This window comes from Herpailurus yagouaroundi, unplaced genomic scaffold, assembly GCF_014898765.1.
Source record: "Herpailurus yagouaroundi ecotype Mexico unplaced genomic scaffold, PumYag 184, whole genome shotgun sequence".
In the NCBI taxonomy this organism is placed as follows: Eukaryota; Metazoa; Chordata; class Mammalia; order Carnivora; family Felidae; genus Herpailurus; species Herpailurus yagouaroundi.
This window is the reverse complement of record NW_024412415.1, coordinates 18,153,672-18,168,489: the sequence shown is the minus strand read 5'-3', so window position 1 is coordinate 18,168,489 and position 14,818 is coordinate 18,153,672. Positions and strand designations below refer to the sequence as shown.

The following is a 14,818-nucleotide window of genomic DNA, read 5'->3' as shown; positions in this document are numbered from 1 at the left end:
AACATAAGATCTCAGCCTGGGGACTGAGGTGAGCAGAGAGTTGACTGTAGCAAAGGATAGCTGTGTTCCTTGAGAGTTTGCCACTCCCTCAGAGATCTGAGAACTATCTCTGACTTTTTGACAGAGTACACTAATTTGGACAAAAGAATTTTGTGATAGCCTGAAACAGAATATTGGAATAAAAAATAAATACAGTACTTTAGTTTCTAGACAATGACTAGTAGAAGTTTATCAAGGATGTGCCATAACCAGTGAATGAAGTAGTGGCATTGAATCCATAGTATATGGAAGAACTCAGTAGATGATTGTTGTTATTAACAAACACTTTCATTTTTTTGTCATGGTATTTTCTCTTTCCCTACATTCAATAAGATACTCTTCATAGATCATGGTGGTAAAAAAAAATTCTTTGCAGAGAAGCTGGGAGTCAGTGTAAATGTTTGTACTCTTGACTTTTGTAGAGCCATCTTTATTATGCTTTTCTCTCTTCTTTCTTTCAGAGACTATGGAGAAGAAGTTAGTAGAAGAAACAAAACAACTGGAACTCGATCTTAATGATGAAAGGCTGAGGTATCAGAACCTTCTGAATGAGTTCAGTCGCTTAGAAGAACGATATGATGACCTCAAGGAAGAGATGACTCTGATGGTAGTGAGTCAAACACTTGATTTTTTTTTTTTTTTAATGAAAAAATTTAAGCACTTATAAAGGCAGATAGATGGGGCGCCTGGGTGGCGCAGTCGGTTAAGCGTCCGACTTCAACCAGGTCACGATCTCACGGTCCGTGAGTTCGAGCCCCGCGTCGGGCTCTGGGCTGATGGCTCAGAGCCTGGAGCCTGTTTCTGATTCTGTGTCTCCCTCTCTCTCTGCCCCTGGTCCGTTCATGCTCTGTCTCTCTCTGTCCCAAAAATAAATAAACGTTGAAAAAAAAAATAAATAAAGGCAGATAGAATAGTGGAATGAATCCCCGTGTACTTCATGTACTTATTACCCAATTCCAAAATGGCCGACACACTTCTACCCCGACTCTATCCCTCCTTCCCACCCTATCCAGTGGATTGAGTTGTTGTAGAGAAGATCCCACAAATCATATAACTTTATTCATAAATACTTTGCAAAGTCAAACATTTTAAAGACTGGACTGTAGGTTAGTATAAAGTCATATAGCTGGACTTCATTTTATGTATTGGATGACTTCATGTAAAATTTGCATGTAAAGCAAATATTTATATAACTGAGTATTTCCTTCACTACTTTTTGTTACAGTTTCAAAGATATATTCCTACAAAAGGAAAGTTCAGCCTCTATTTGTAACAAATTATTTCATCTATTTCAAGAACTCTTCTGCATCTACCAATGTATCTTTCATACTTTTAATAGTTTCTTACAGCGTCTTACTTCTGCTTATCTTGCTGTCAGGAAACAAAGAGTCCCCTAGCTCTCTTGTTCCCTGTAGGTGCCAGCCTTGAAGGTAACCTGATGGTACCCGTGGCTAGAAATGCTCTGAAATATGTAATCAGATATCTGTGGCAGAGAATGTTTGCTTCAAATTTTGCCTTTATCTGTACCCTTTGGCAATGTTTTTTAAATATGACATTTAACAAGGGAAAATAAAGGAGATTATGTAACATACAAAAAAAAATGAAATAAATGTATCACCTTGAAGATGAGAAAATCTAGTCTCAAAGAGGTTAAAAAAGCTAATTTGAATGCCAGTTGGACAGTTATTTCAAACCTTGCTACTCTATCCTGATTTGAACGTGGCAAAGAGAAACTATAAGAGTAGGTCACCATTATCCTTATCATTGACAAATCAAAAGGAGCCTCATTAAATCTTGTCTTTCGTGCTCTCCCTGCTGCAATCTTCCTCCTTTACACTCTCCCATCTTTAGCTTTCCCTAGAGTCCTTTTCCTCTGTCTTTGAATATCATGTTCCCCAGAATTCCATTCTTGGGTGTATTTTTATCCTATTTTCTAGATAACTGTGCCAGCGTTTATGGTTAATTTATGCTTTGGTTAGCACTAAGCTTTGTGTCCCATGAGGTGCTTCTGAAGACACTAGTTACTTGAGATGTTAAGAAGTGGCATTGGGAAAAGAAATGATTGAGGTCAAATAAGTGTGAGAGCCACATTTATCTCTGTTGAAAGAGAGATAAACAAATTTTTTTCTCCCTCAGAATTTCTGGGATTCTTTAATACTGCATGTCTTGTGAACCTCAGGAAATAAAATGAGACAAGCATGTGCCACGTGTACATCACTTTCTGAGCACATTTCTGGAAATGTCTAAAAAAAGACCCTCCAGTAATGGCCATCCTCCAGCAACTTAGCAGGGCTATTCCTTCCTGCTGAGCAAGTCTCTGCCTGCTACCCATTCTGTTCCCAGAAGTGCTATGGAAAAAGGAAGATGTAATCAAGTTCCAGGGACAGTTTAGCTGCTTAACTTCTTATTTCTCAGCTTATAACCCTCTCTTTTGTATGCCAATGACTCATTGTCCTTCCTTTTGGGTAACAAAATGGTCAGAAGGAGGGAGAAGGAAAATAGCAGAGGAAGGAAGATGAGAATCTACTTGCTTCCTACTCAGCTCTTCATTAGGTCCCCTTTCCTAGTTCCAGACATAGTGAAGATTGCAGTCTTGGTAGAAAATATTTGCCAAGAATTGCAGAGAATTAAAAAATGGACTTTATAAGTTAGGAATAAATAAATAATAGCAATATCTTATTTTAATGTTTAGGTAGGGACTTCGCAACTAACAGATGGGTACTCGGCTAATCTATCATTGACACTGTTCTGCAGATGCAGCTCTCACTGCCATAATGCTTAGGAAGCATTTATGGTAAACAGACTCCTCAAATGGATGGCAGGAAACTTTAGGGAGGGGGAATTGAAAGACTGCTTCAGCGCTTCTGGTAACCTGTGATACGTGGGCCAAAGTTTATGGCACTGATTACCAGTGATTACTAGATTTGTTGGCCCTGGTACCAAGAAGTGTTGTCGGATTTTTCTCCAGGAACATTCAGTTGTAGAGCAGAAGGAAGAAAATACTAAATCCAGGGCCAAGGAAATTCAAGCAGACAGTGAAAGGATAATGAGGCAATGGAATACAGGCTTGTGAAGTGTTTAAAGATAAATTCATTCCAAGTAAGGAGGGAGTCCTGCGTGTCAACAGTGGGGTCGTTAATCTTGACGAAGGGAGTAAGACAGGTCCAAGAAAAGAAGGAATTATTGGAGAAATGACAGATAAGAGGAGGCATGAGATGCAGATCTTGAAGGAGCACTTGATGATCAAGTAGTATGTTTGGCCTTGTAATTGAATAGCATATGGACTAAAAACTTGGGGAACAAAAGGCAATGCATGAGAGAGTTGTTGCATTACTTCAGAGTCCTAACAATTATGGCAACATCAGTTAACATTAATTGAATCCTTGTTACGTGCCAAAAACCATGCTCTTTACTTGCGCTATCTTATTTAATCCTCACATAAACCCTCTTAGGTAGATAATATTATTATCTACCTTTTTCTGATAATGAAGGTGAGGCCTGGAGAAGTAAGGGACAAGAAAATGGCAGACCTGGAATTCCTACCCAGCTCTCTCCTATAGACTCAGAGCATTTAACCACTGTCCTGTATACAAAAGTTACGTTAAATCACAGACATAGCATTGCTTCTATTCATACCTTAGGCTATTTGTTGTTTGGTAATACATACATGAGGAAAAATAGGGGTCTAACTCATCTTTAAATAAGCTTATTAAAACCCTTTGTCTCTGTATTTATATGGACCTGGGTTTTTGTTGGTGTTTTTTTTTAAATGTTTATTTATTTTTGACAGAGAGACAGAGTATGAGCGGGGGAGGGGCAGAGAGAGAGGGAGACACAGAATCGGAAGCAGGCTCCAGGCTCTGAGCCATCAGCCCAGAGCCCGACACGGGGCTCGAACTCACGGACCATGAGATCATGACCTGAGCCGAAGTCGGACGCTCAACCGACTGAGCCACCCAGGCGCCCCTGGACCTGTTTTTCTTAATGACACAACCAATTAATAAACAGCGTCCCATATACCTGTTGGCTGGGGCTAGGAACTTTAAGGTTGCCAGTGTATGTAAACAGAAAGTAAATCTGAGTGCCTTTGACTTTATGTGGAGTGATTGTCCCCTTTAGGGTGGACCCTAGCTGCTAGCTAGTTTCAGAAGTTCTGGTGTTCTTGGATCTTCCTTATGCACCAGAGTACCGGTTGCGGTCGCCTGGAGACTTTCAACTGCCCCTGGATGCTGGCTTTCCTTTAGCCACGCAGTTGGGTCTGTTCTCTATAAGCTTGGTTATGGGAGAGAGAGAGAGGCAAAGAAGCTCTTTGTGGCTTCTGGCTCTTCCTGCAGCTGGGGGAAGGAGTAAAGGAAATTGGACAGATGAAAAGTTTCCAGAGGTCTTTCTGGACATTTTCACCTCTTCTGAGGTTGGGGGGGTGGGGAACACCCCAGGAGTGAGGGGTACAAAACCCAGCCTTTTTATTCCTTCTTTCTTCAAGTCATTCTCTAACCCTTTCTCCTACACGAAGGAACAGACTGTAATTGCTTAACTTTTGTTTTCCATCAGCTTTCTGAATGCTAATCTCATTGGTACCACATGTCATAGAAATGTCACTTGGACTCCCTGAATCAGTAACTTCAGGACTTCAGAGGATTCTTGGAACAGATTTCTTACCTCTCCTGTACTGCTCACACTTCCCACTGCTGACTCCAGAAAATCAACTCCATGCACAAAAATGGCAGAATTTATAGTCACCTATGTAGAACCCCTCTCTTTTTTTCCACTTATGCTCAAATACAGTGCAGGAAAATGATTATGCTTTCATTAAACATATTTCATGAGCTTTTTACCAAGTTTGTAATTGCAACACTGAAGTCAGTGTTTGGGTACTGAAGTGTTATACCTATACTTCACGCAGTGTGACTGGCTACTCACAACTTTAAAAACCCAAAGGGGACTGTGCTAATAATCACAGATGATTTTCATTTGAGTATTTGGTTTTGTGTTCTTGTCATGCCCTGATGGTGCATCTTTCTCTTTCTTTGAAGAGTCCAGAAAATGACCTTTTTGTAAAGGTTTGGTAAGGACAACATGGAACATCGTATTTGGGCATGAGAACAGCAAGTCAGTGAGTGGGTATTAGAACCAAGTTAAGGTGGATGCTGTCTTAAGTATGACTTAACATTTTCATTATGTTGTGTTAATTATTCTTGGTTTATTTGCCTTGCAGAATGTGCCTAAGCCTGGACACAAGAGAACAGACTCCACTCATAGCAGCAATGAGTCTGAATACACCTTCAGCTCTGAAATTGCAGAAACTGAAGATATGCCATTGAGGACAGAGGTACATTTTAGACACCAGGATGTGACCATGCTGTTATTAACAGAGAACATTTCCATTGTGGGGCAGACCCCATTTGCCCTTAAATGTAACAATCGTTTCAAACTATACTCATAAGTGACTAATGGGTACTTAATTAGCTTATAAATTATTACTTATATTTTCCTATATGTACTTGCTTACTTACTACATATATTTTTTTGTCAATAGACATCTTAACTTTTCATGTAATTTTGATGACCAGATTTTTTTCTTTTACAGTTCCCTTCTACATCTTAACATACCCTATTACAAAAAAACATAGCCTGTCATGAATTTATTTCAGACTGAGGTCAATTGTTTTGTCCTTGAATATTATAAATAACCAATGTCCAAGAGTTTAGCAAATCTGCTGCCTCTGTTTGATGACAGTTTTTACCAAAATAATTTTTTTCCACAAAAATGCAAGAAAAATAGCTTATAAATCTGCCTTACTGTTTTGTGTTATGGGGTATTGAAACAAAATGGCACATTACCGTAACTCCAAGAGTATGGTGACTTTAAGTTAGATTTTTGCCAAACTAATTATCAGATCTTCTTTTCAAATGTGATGTTAGTTTCGCTAATGGATAATTCAGGCACAGCTCTTCTATTTTTATGTCATATTCTGAGAAAATGGCCAAGTCAGAAATAGACTGCTTCTGGCAGAACAGCCAAAGAAAATTGAATGATTCTTTCCTTTTTTGTCTTGGTTTTACTCAGGAATGAAATTTTCTGCCATCTAATTGTGTTCATTTTAAGGAAATATGTCATATAGTTGGAATCTATACATACAAGAAGCCTAAGTTAACTGATCAAAGGTCACAGCTTGTAAGTGGCAGACCCGGCATTCAAACTGAGGCTGGTCTGTTAGGAGCTCCATTCTTTACTTCCTCCCATCCGGGACTTTACACTGCAGTTCCCCAGTGCCATTTCTGTCTATAGCCAACATTAGTCTGGGGACCATTGATCACAGCAGTCTGGCCACTGTGTAGCAGAATAGAGGTGGTTCCAGTTATTCGTTGCCATGTAACAAGCCATCCCAAACTTTGGTGGCTTCAAACAACAGCAATTTATTATTGTTCAAAACTCTTTGAATATTGATTGGGTGGTTCTTCTGCTCCACATGGTGTCGGTTAGAGCACCTCCCAGCCTTAGCTCGGATGCCGAGGTTTTCTTCCTTGGGCTTTTCCATGTGGTTTCTCTATTCAGCAGCATGGCAAATAGGTTCTAAGGATGTAAGAGCAAAAGGTGCCTGGGCTCTTAGGGCCAGGCCCAGAACCAACATTGCGTCAGTTCTGCCACACTGTATGGTCATAGCAAATTACAAGACCAGCCCAGACTCAGGAGAAGGAGAATAGACTTCATCTCTTTTTATTTTTTTAAACATTTTTTTTTTTTTTTAATAGAGCTTGACGGTGGGAGGTGGGGGTGTGGCACAGGGGGAGAGAGAATCTTAAGCAGCCTCCATGCTCAGTACGGATCCCTGTGACCCTAGGATCATGACCTGAGCTGAAATCAAGAGTTGGACGCTTAACCGATTGAGCCACCCAGATGCCCTAGACTTCATCTCTTGGTAGGAGAAAAGACATTTGTGTTGGGAGGAATCATTGGTAGCTATCTTTGGAGACTACCACAAAGTTAGACTTTGAAGATTTCAAAATTACAGCCTCTGAGCCTCTAGTGGATATGAAGGTTTTAGGATTGCATGCAGTTGGTCTTAATGGGAGTACTCATTCCCAGCAGTCTGAGGGAAGTATGTTTACAAACTGTTGGCTTCAGTGCAATACCACTTGAGCAGCTCCTGCAGGGGAGGGGAAAGCCATGACAGAAAAGGGTGTTTTTGCTGCAGATTATTTTGTTTTAAACTCAGGGCCAAGAGGCATCTTATTGATAGTTTTTCTTGAGGACATTATGTTTTTAATCTCAAAAACTCTTCTGTGCTTTACCTAATTTTTCTACTCTTTTCAAGTTTTGTCCAAATTCTTCCAGATTTGAGGGGAGGGGTAACCTTTTTGTTTCTAATTCTCATCTATATTCTGCTGAATCTTTTCCCAAATAAGAGTTATTTTAGGGGCACCTGGATGTCTCAGTCAGTTAAGCATCTGATTCTTGATTACTGCTCATGTCATGACCTCACGATAGTGAGCTGAGCACAGAACCCACCCTCTCCTTCTTCTCTTTCCCTGCTTGAGTGCATGTGCTCTCTCTCTCTCTCTCTCTGTCTCTCTCTCTCTCTCTGTCTCTCTCAAAAAGTAAAAATAAATTTAAAAAACAGTTATTTTAGAGTGGGATTTAGTACTTTGCTCATCTCTTTTGAATAACGAAGTATGAATTGTGCTCCAGAAATCACAGACAGATCTGGAGCATTGTATATTGTCCTTCACATGCACTGACCATTAGCAGTAGGTCGTGCACCTGGAAATCTTTCTCACTAATAGGAAAGACTTTTCACTGAACTAGTCATCTTGTTCCTTGTGACTAAGTACGTGCATTTGAAATGTAGCCGGCTCTGGTTAGAAAGGCTATCTTGAACATTGGACCGACTACTATAACTTTCCTTCCTGGAACTGAGTCCATAACTTTAGCCTCAGTCTCTCTGTGCCTCAGTTTCCTCATCTGTGAATTGATATGCTATTATTATTATGTTACTTTATAGTAAGTTGATAATTGAGGTAATTCTTAGAAAGCACTTGCAATGGTGTTTGGTACCTAGTAAGTGTTCGATAAGTCCATGTTTTTGTTCTTATAAACAGGCTTCCAGTGAATATCGTACAATTTTGATGAGGTATGGTCAGGATCAGAAGGATAGAAATCTAGGGGTGCCTGGGTGGCTCAGTTGGTTGAGCGTCCGACTTCAGCTCAGGTCATGATCTCACTGTCCGTGAGTTTGAGCCCTGCGTCGGACTCTGTGCTGACAGCTCAGAGCCTGGAACCTGTTTCAGATTCTGTGTCTCCCTCTCTCTCTGCTCCTCCCCCACTCATGCTCTGTCTCTCTCTCTCTCTCTGTCAAAAATAAATAAACATTAAAAAATTTTTTTTTAATTAAAAATAAAGAATTAATGTCTTTCTATCTTTGCCAAACCTGTGATTTGTTGTTCACGAGTCAGGCTGTCACCTCCACTGCTGTTTCCCTCTGGAGAGCCCACCTCAGCTCCACTTCTGTGCAGCCCTCCCACATGTGCATCTTCATTGTCAGGTGTTGCATTCTCTTGGAAACTTGGCTTCTCCTTTCTTGGTAGCCATTGACAAATAACCCCAGTTCTGCTTCTGCCCTTGAGCTTCCTCACACATGTCAAACCCAGGGAAAAGGTCACCATAACTTTCTCAGCTGTTGTTAGCAATAATTCCAGAATGACTGCAGACCTACGGTGGTAATTTAATGAATAAGTTCTCTTGTCTTCCTCATTTTCCTCAGATGAGAGACTGTTATTTTTTAGGTCAGTTTCAAAGCTTCACTCTCTCAGAAAAGCTCTGGATGACAAAGTCCTTTCTGAGGAAGGAAAGCAAAGCAAACCCCCAGAAACCTCTGAGCCAGATGGCCCATTCTTCCTTTTTGCTCATGTGGTGTAGAGAAGACAAATGGTATCTCTTTGACTAGATATGTCATGAGGGCTAAGAATGGACACCATGCAGAGCACTCTTAAATAATTACCAGTCATTATGCCTCAAGCAGTTTTGTGTTCTTTCATTTCCTATTTTAATATTCCTATCTATAGAATTTTGCTTTTATCTAGCAATCAACTAATCCTTTATGTAGTATTTGGTAATATCTGAAGAGTTACCCCATCCCATTTTAATAAGAAGATCCCTTTTACTTTCTTATTTATTTTTTTAATGTTTATTTTGGAGAGAGAAAAAGAGAGAGAGAGAGCACACATGAGTAAGGGAGGGGCAGAGAGAGAGGAAGACACAGAATCTGAAACAGGCTCCAGGCTCTGAGCTGTCAGCACAGAGCCTGATGTGGAGCTTGAACCCATGAACTATGAGATCATGACCTGAGCTGAAGTCAAATGCCCAACCAACTGAGCCACCCAGGCGCCCCAAGAAGATTCCTTTTAAATGAAAATGCCCATTCAACGCTGAAAGGAATGATTCCCAAATGATGACATTTTGAGTACAATGAGTGAAATATTATACTCATTGTGAGGTAAAGTCTTTTATTACAGTGTAAAAAAAGATTAAATAATTAAAATTTTCAGGTACACATACATCATTAATAGATGAACAAACATTAAAAACACATGAATGGAATATTTACATTGTAAATAAGCTAATATACAAGTGTTTATGGGATGTATAGAAATGAGTTTTTATATGAAAGTGTGTAATAATTTCGTGTTCAGGCAGGATGTTATGTCTGTTCTGCTAAGTCAGGACAAACTTTATGGTGAATACCATATACCTAAACTTTTTCTTACTGTTGAACATTAACATTGCAAGAGTGGACAGTAAGCAAAAATCCAGGTCTAACTAGTTTGTGGGTAAATGACCTTGATAGTCTACATATAAATGCCCCACTTCTTAGTTTAATTAATTCTTCTTAGATGTTTTTTTACAACTGGAATAACACTGAATTCGACACTATTGACAATTCACAAAAGACCGAAGATAACTAATGAATATAAAAATGATTCAACCTCATCAAAAGATGAAGAAATATAAATTAAAACTATACTTAAATACCACTTTTGGTCTATCAATTGAGCCTTTTTTTTTTTTTTTTTAATCCTAACCATCATTGTACCAGGCAAGGTGTTGGTTGCTTGATGGAAGTGTAAGCTGGTCCAACCAAGTTAGCAGACTTTAAAACATTAATATTTGGATATTTATGTACTAGGATATGTATTTTAGTATATTTCAATAGCAAACGATTAGAAACAACTTCAATGCCCATCAGTAAGGTAATAGATAATCAAATGATGGTACACATGTCAATATAGCTTTTAAAAATTATGGTTTCAAGTATCATATTCTATATTTGGAAAACATTTGTGGTACAATGCTAAATTTAAAAGACAATACAAAATTAGAATGAAAATATTCCATTTACTTAAACCTACAGAAAAAAGACTGGACAGAAATTGTAGGTTTTTTCTGGGTATGTGATTATGGCTTTGTTTTTCTTCTTTGTACTTATTTCCTAAGCTTTCTTCATAAGCTTATTTTGCTTTTACATCAGAAAAAAAATTGTTTTAATTGACAATTTGAAATATAAGATTTACTAATCAGTTAAGAATTACACTTTGACCATTTAATTAAGTTATTGTTACTGTGTTCTCTCTTTCTAACACAAAGAGACTCTTTATCCTCTCCATTAAATCCAATGACACAATTCTTTCTCTTCTTACCTCACTAAAAATTCAAACCTGAAGTAAACCAGGTAAATCACCTATGTCATGATCAGAACTTCCCTGGTAGTGGTTGGTAATTCTTTCCCTTTGCTCACCTTTAGTTAGTGTATCTTTATTTACACATAGTAGTTCTCACTATGAGTCTGTTTTAGAACCAATTGATGTACTTTTCAAATGCTACTCAGTTATATTTCACTTTACTAAGAGCTATACATGTTTTAGTTTTTCGCTTTTCTCTGTCTGATCTCAATATATTTATGGTATCACCTTTTCACAAATCATTTTTCCTAAATAGAAAAACATGTCATGCTCATTATAAACAATTCTAATATAGAAATGTGTAAAGTAGTCAGGGCGCCTGGGTGGCTCAGTCAGTTAAGCCCCCGACTTCAGCTCAGGTCATGATCTCATGGTTTGTGAGTTCGAGCCCCGTGTTGGGCTCTCTGCTGACAGCTCAGGGCCTAGAGCCTGCTTTGGATTTTGTGTCTCCTTCTCTCTCTACTCCTCCCCTGCTCACTCTCTCTCTCTGTCTCAAAAATGAATAAACATTAAAAAAAGAAAAGAAATGTATAAAGTAGAAAATGAAACTCTCCCGTAGCACCTCCCATTCTCCAAGATAACCATGATGACCTTTTCGAATTTTGTATGCCATGTGCTAGATATATTTAAGAGTCACATGCATTTATTTGTTTGTTTTTGTAATGAAAATAAGATAATAATATAAATACCCCTACAACTTGTATATTTCACTTAATGCTTTTATCTAGGACATATTTATCCACTCATGTATATCTATTTCTTTTTTTTTTTTTTAACAGCTATAAAATATTTTATAGTGTGGTTATACTATGATTTAAGCAACTCTTGTATTGACATTCAGGGGTTTTTTGCCCATTTTTTACAATTGCAAAACATGCTGCAATGAACATTTTTTTCTGTATATTTTTGTGTACCTGTATAAGAATCTCTGCAGGATTAATTCTTAAACACATATTGCTAGGTTAAAGGGTGTACACATTTAAATTTTAATAAGTGCAGTTACCTTGCCCTTTTACAAGGCCTACTTATACTTCCATCAGTATTATATAAGACGCTGTTACTAACACATGGCATTCTCAATCTTTCCAGTCTTTGCCAATCTGACAGGGGAAAGTAGTGCTAATTGTTGCTTAGTTTGCATTTCTCTATTCATTAGCTAGGTTGGATGTGTTATTTATATACTTTTTGGCCATTTATTTTTCTTCTGTAAGTTTGCTCTTTTTTTTTTATTGGACTGTTCATTATTTTCCCATTGGCTTGTACATCTTCTGGATCATCTTGACCATCTTATGATTTCTGGGGTTTAGGAGCCAAGTGAGAAGAAGGTACCTCTGGACATGTCATTGTTCCTCAAGCTCCAGAAGCGGGTCACAGAGCTGGAGCAGGAGAAGCAGGTGATGCAGGATGAGCTGGACCGCAAGGAGGAGCAGGTGCTCCGCAGCAAGGCAAAGGTATGCAGTGCTCCTCCAGCCCAGGGCTAAGGGCAAATTGAGCTCTGAGTCTGGGACTTTATGTGCAAGTCTGCAATCTCTTCTTTAATGGAAACCCTGCCCAGAAGTACTTTATCTAAGCAGAATTTGGTTCATTTAGTGAGGGCTCAACTCTCCTCACTATTTTCTGTGGAGCAAGGAAATATTCTGAGTAAAAATGTGACAATTAAAATATAACTACTTATTTATAAAGTTTTTAACTTTACATTTTCCCTAGGAAGAAGAAAGACCACAAATTAGAGGCGCAGAACTGGAATATGAGTCACTCAAGGTAATGGGAAGTTACTGCTCAAGGCTTTGAATATCTTGTTTTGGCAAGTAATCTGCTCAGAGCTTCTGTTTTTCTTACAGAATGTCCTTAAGGGCACCAGAAGTCCTAGCTTCAACCTTATTCAGGCCTTACTTCTAGCCTTGTGTTGTTCCTTTTTGTAGATTCTATTTCACATAAGCTAGAATTGAGTCCAAGCAGATCAGGAGCAGTAGCTGCCATTTGAGGCTATGGATTCTAGCGTCAGACTGCGTGGGTTCAAATGCCAGATCTGCCACTATATGGCTGTGTATAAGTGATGTATCTTTTCTGCGCCTCACTTTTCTCATCTATAAAATGGAGATAATGGTAATATTTATATTATAAGACTGTCTGAAGATTATGTGAAGTAATCCAGTAAACTGCTTAGGATAATGCCCAGCACATAGTAAGTACCCAGCGAATGTTGGTTGCAATCATTATTATCATCATTTTTAAATGCCTATACTTTATGTATTAGCTCTAATTCTTACAGTAATCTTAGAGCTAATATGTACTTTAGTATGCAAAGTATATATTATGTAAAGTACATATTAGCTCTAATTCTTAGAATAATACTGCAAGTGAGTATTTTAGTTCCCATTTTACAGATGAGAAAATTGAGGCTAAGAGATATAAATAACTTCCCTGAGATCACCCCACTAGAAACCAACAGGAACAGGATTTGAACATAGTTATCTTTGGCTCCAAATTCCGTACTCTAACCACCAAACCCCACTGAAACTATGTATTTGTAGAGGAAGATAACTAGGTATTAGTTTGCTAGGTATTACAGTAGAAACATATTCTGTTTTATTTTTTAGAAACTGTTGCGAGGAGGAAAATGAAGGTAAAGAATTGTCTTCTTAATGGTTAAAGGCAATGTCTATCTAGCAGGCACTGTGTGTCCCAGAGCAGTTAAACACAAGAAAAGGCTCTGATTAAGAAGGAACAGGAGTTCTTAAAATACAAAGCATCTTGGGTAACCCAAGAGTTGAGATTTAAAACAAACAAGAGCGTATTTCTTGATAAAGGATAGATGTACTTGGAGAGCCTGGCTGACTTAGTCGGCGAAGCCTGCGACTCTTGATCTTAGTTAGGGTCATAAGTTTGAGCCCCACGGTGGGCATAGAGTTTACTTTAATTAATTAAAATTAGTTAAATTAAATTAAATTAAAATCAGGGTAGGTTGTGCTTCACTCAGCTCCTTCCTTTGCTTTCCAGAATCAGAACCTTGTCAGCCCTGTGAAGTTTGGGCTATCAGGCTATCAGCTATCAAAACATCCCCAGCTTTAAAATTTTTTCTAGGTTATTAATCAGGTTATTAGTCTTAAATTTCTTTTTCTCAGACATTTTCTGCCTATGTTTATTTTTTACTGTTTTCTCCTCTTGTGAACTATATTCTAGAATAGCTAGAAAACTATAGCAAGGTTTATGATTATAACCAAAGCTAAGAATTAGAAAAGCCACAAAACAGCATAAGGAAACACATTATTTTAAAGCCTTTATGTGTATTTGAGAATTCCTAGGGTCTCCCTAAACTGTCATGAGGGTTTTTGCATTATTGTTTTTTCAGTAATATTACTTCAATCTGGTCCTGATACGTTATTTCCTAATACTGTGATGTGGAACATAATTTACATTAGTAGGACCTGTCCTCTGTGGATTTGCAACTTCCTACAGCCCAGAACTGGTGGCTACTGCTTCCTTTTGAGGCTGCACATCTAGGTGTAGAGAATCCCTGCCCAGCCCATAGTTTCTTTAGCAGCCCTCCCCTTGAAGGCAGTTAGAATTCTTCCACTGACCTTTAATAAACACTTTACTGATAATACCTCATATTTGCTTTACAGTTTGAAAAGTTTTTCCTACACTTTATCTTAGTCATTGTCACAACTTCTCAGATAAGGTATTTCCTTTTTAAAGGATGCTTAGAACATTTAAGAGATTTGCTATCAGGTGGGTAGAACCTGATCTTGAATACCAGACAGTAGGAAACTTTCTAAATACCCTAGATTCGTAGCATCATTTGTTTGAAAATTAATTCTTACCAAAAAAATGTAGTATTTTAAAATACCCTGAAGGGTAGGTGATGGGCATTGAAGAGAGCACCTTTTGGGATGAGCACTGGGTATTGTATGGAAACCAATTTGACAATAAATTTCATATATAAAAAATAAATACTAAATAAGCAAACGTTAAAAAAATAAAATAAAATAAAATACCCTGAAGAACCTTTTGCCCTTTCTAAATTATAAAATGAATAAAT

General features: G+C 38.1%; 1 protein-coding gene across 1 annotated transcript in view; it reads left to right on the top strand.

The window, feature by feature from the left end:
* Positions 1–14,818, top strand: part of MYO5A (myosin VA) — a 132,541-nt gene that overhangs the window by 83,374 nt on the left and 34,349 nt on the right. The window contains exons 26-29 of the mRNA XM_040493375.1: positions 501–649; positions 5,255–5,368; positions 12,084–12,227; positions 12,484–12,537. Of these exons, the coding sequence (XP_040349309.1) occupies positions 501–649; positions 5,255–5,368; positions 12,084–12,227; positions 12,484–12,537 (461 nt within the window). The remainder of the gene's footprint in view (positions 1–500; positions 650–5,254; positions 5,369–12,083; positions 12,228–12,483; positions 12,538–14,818) is intronic.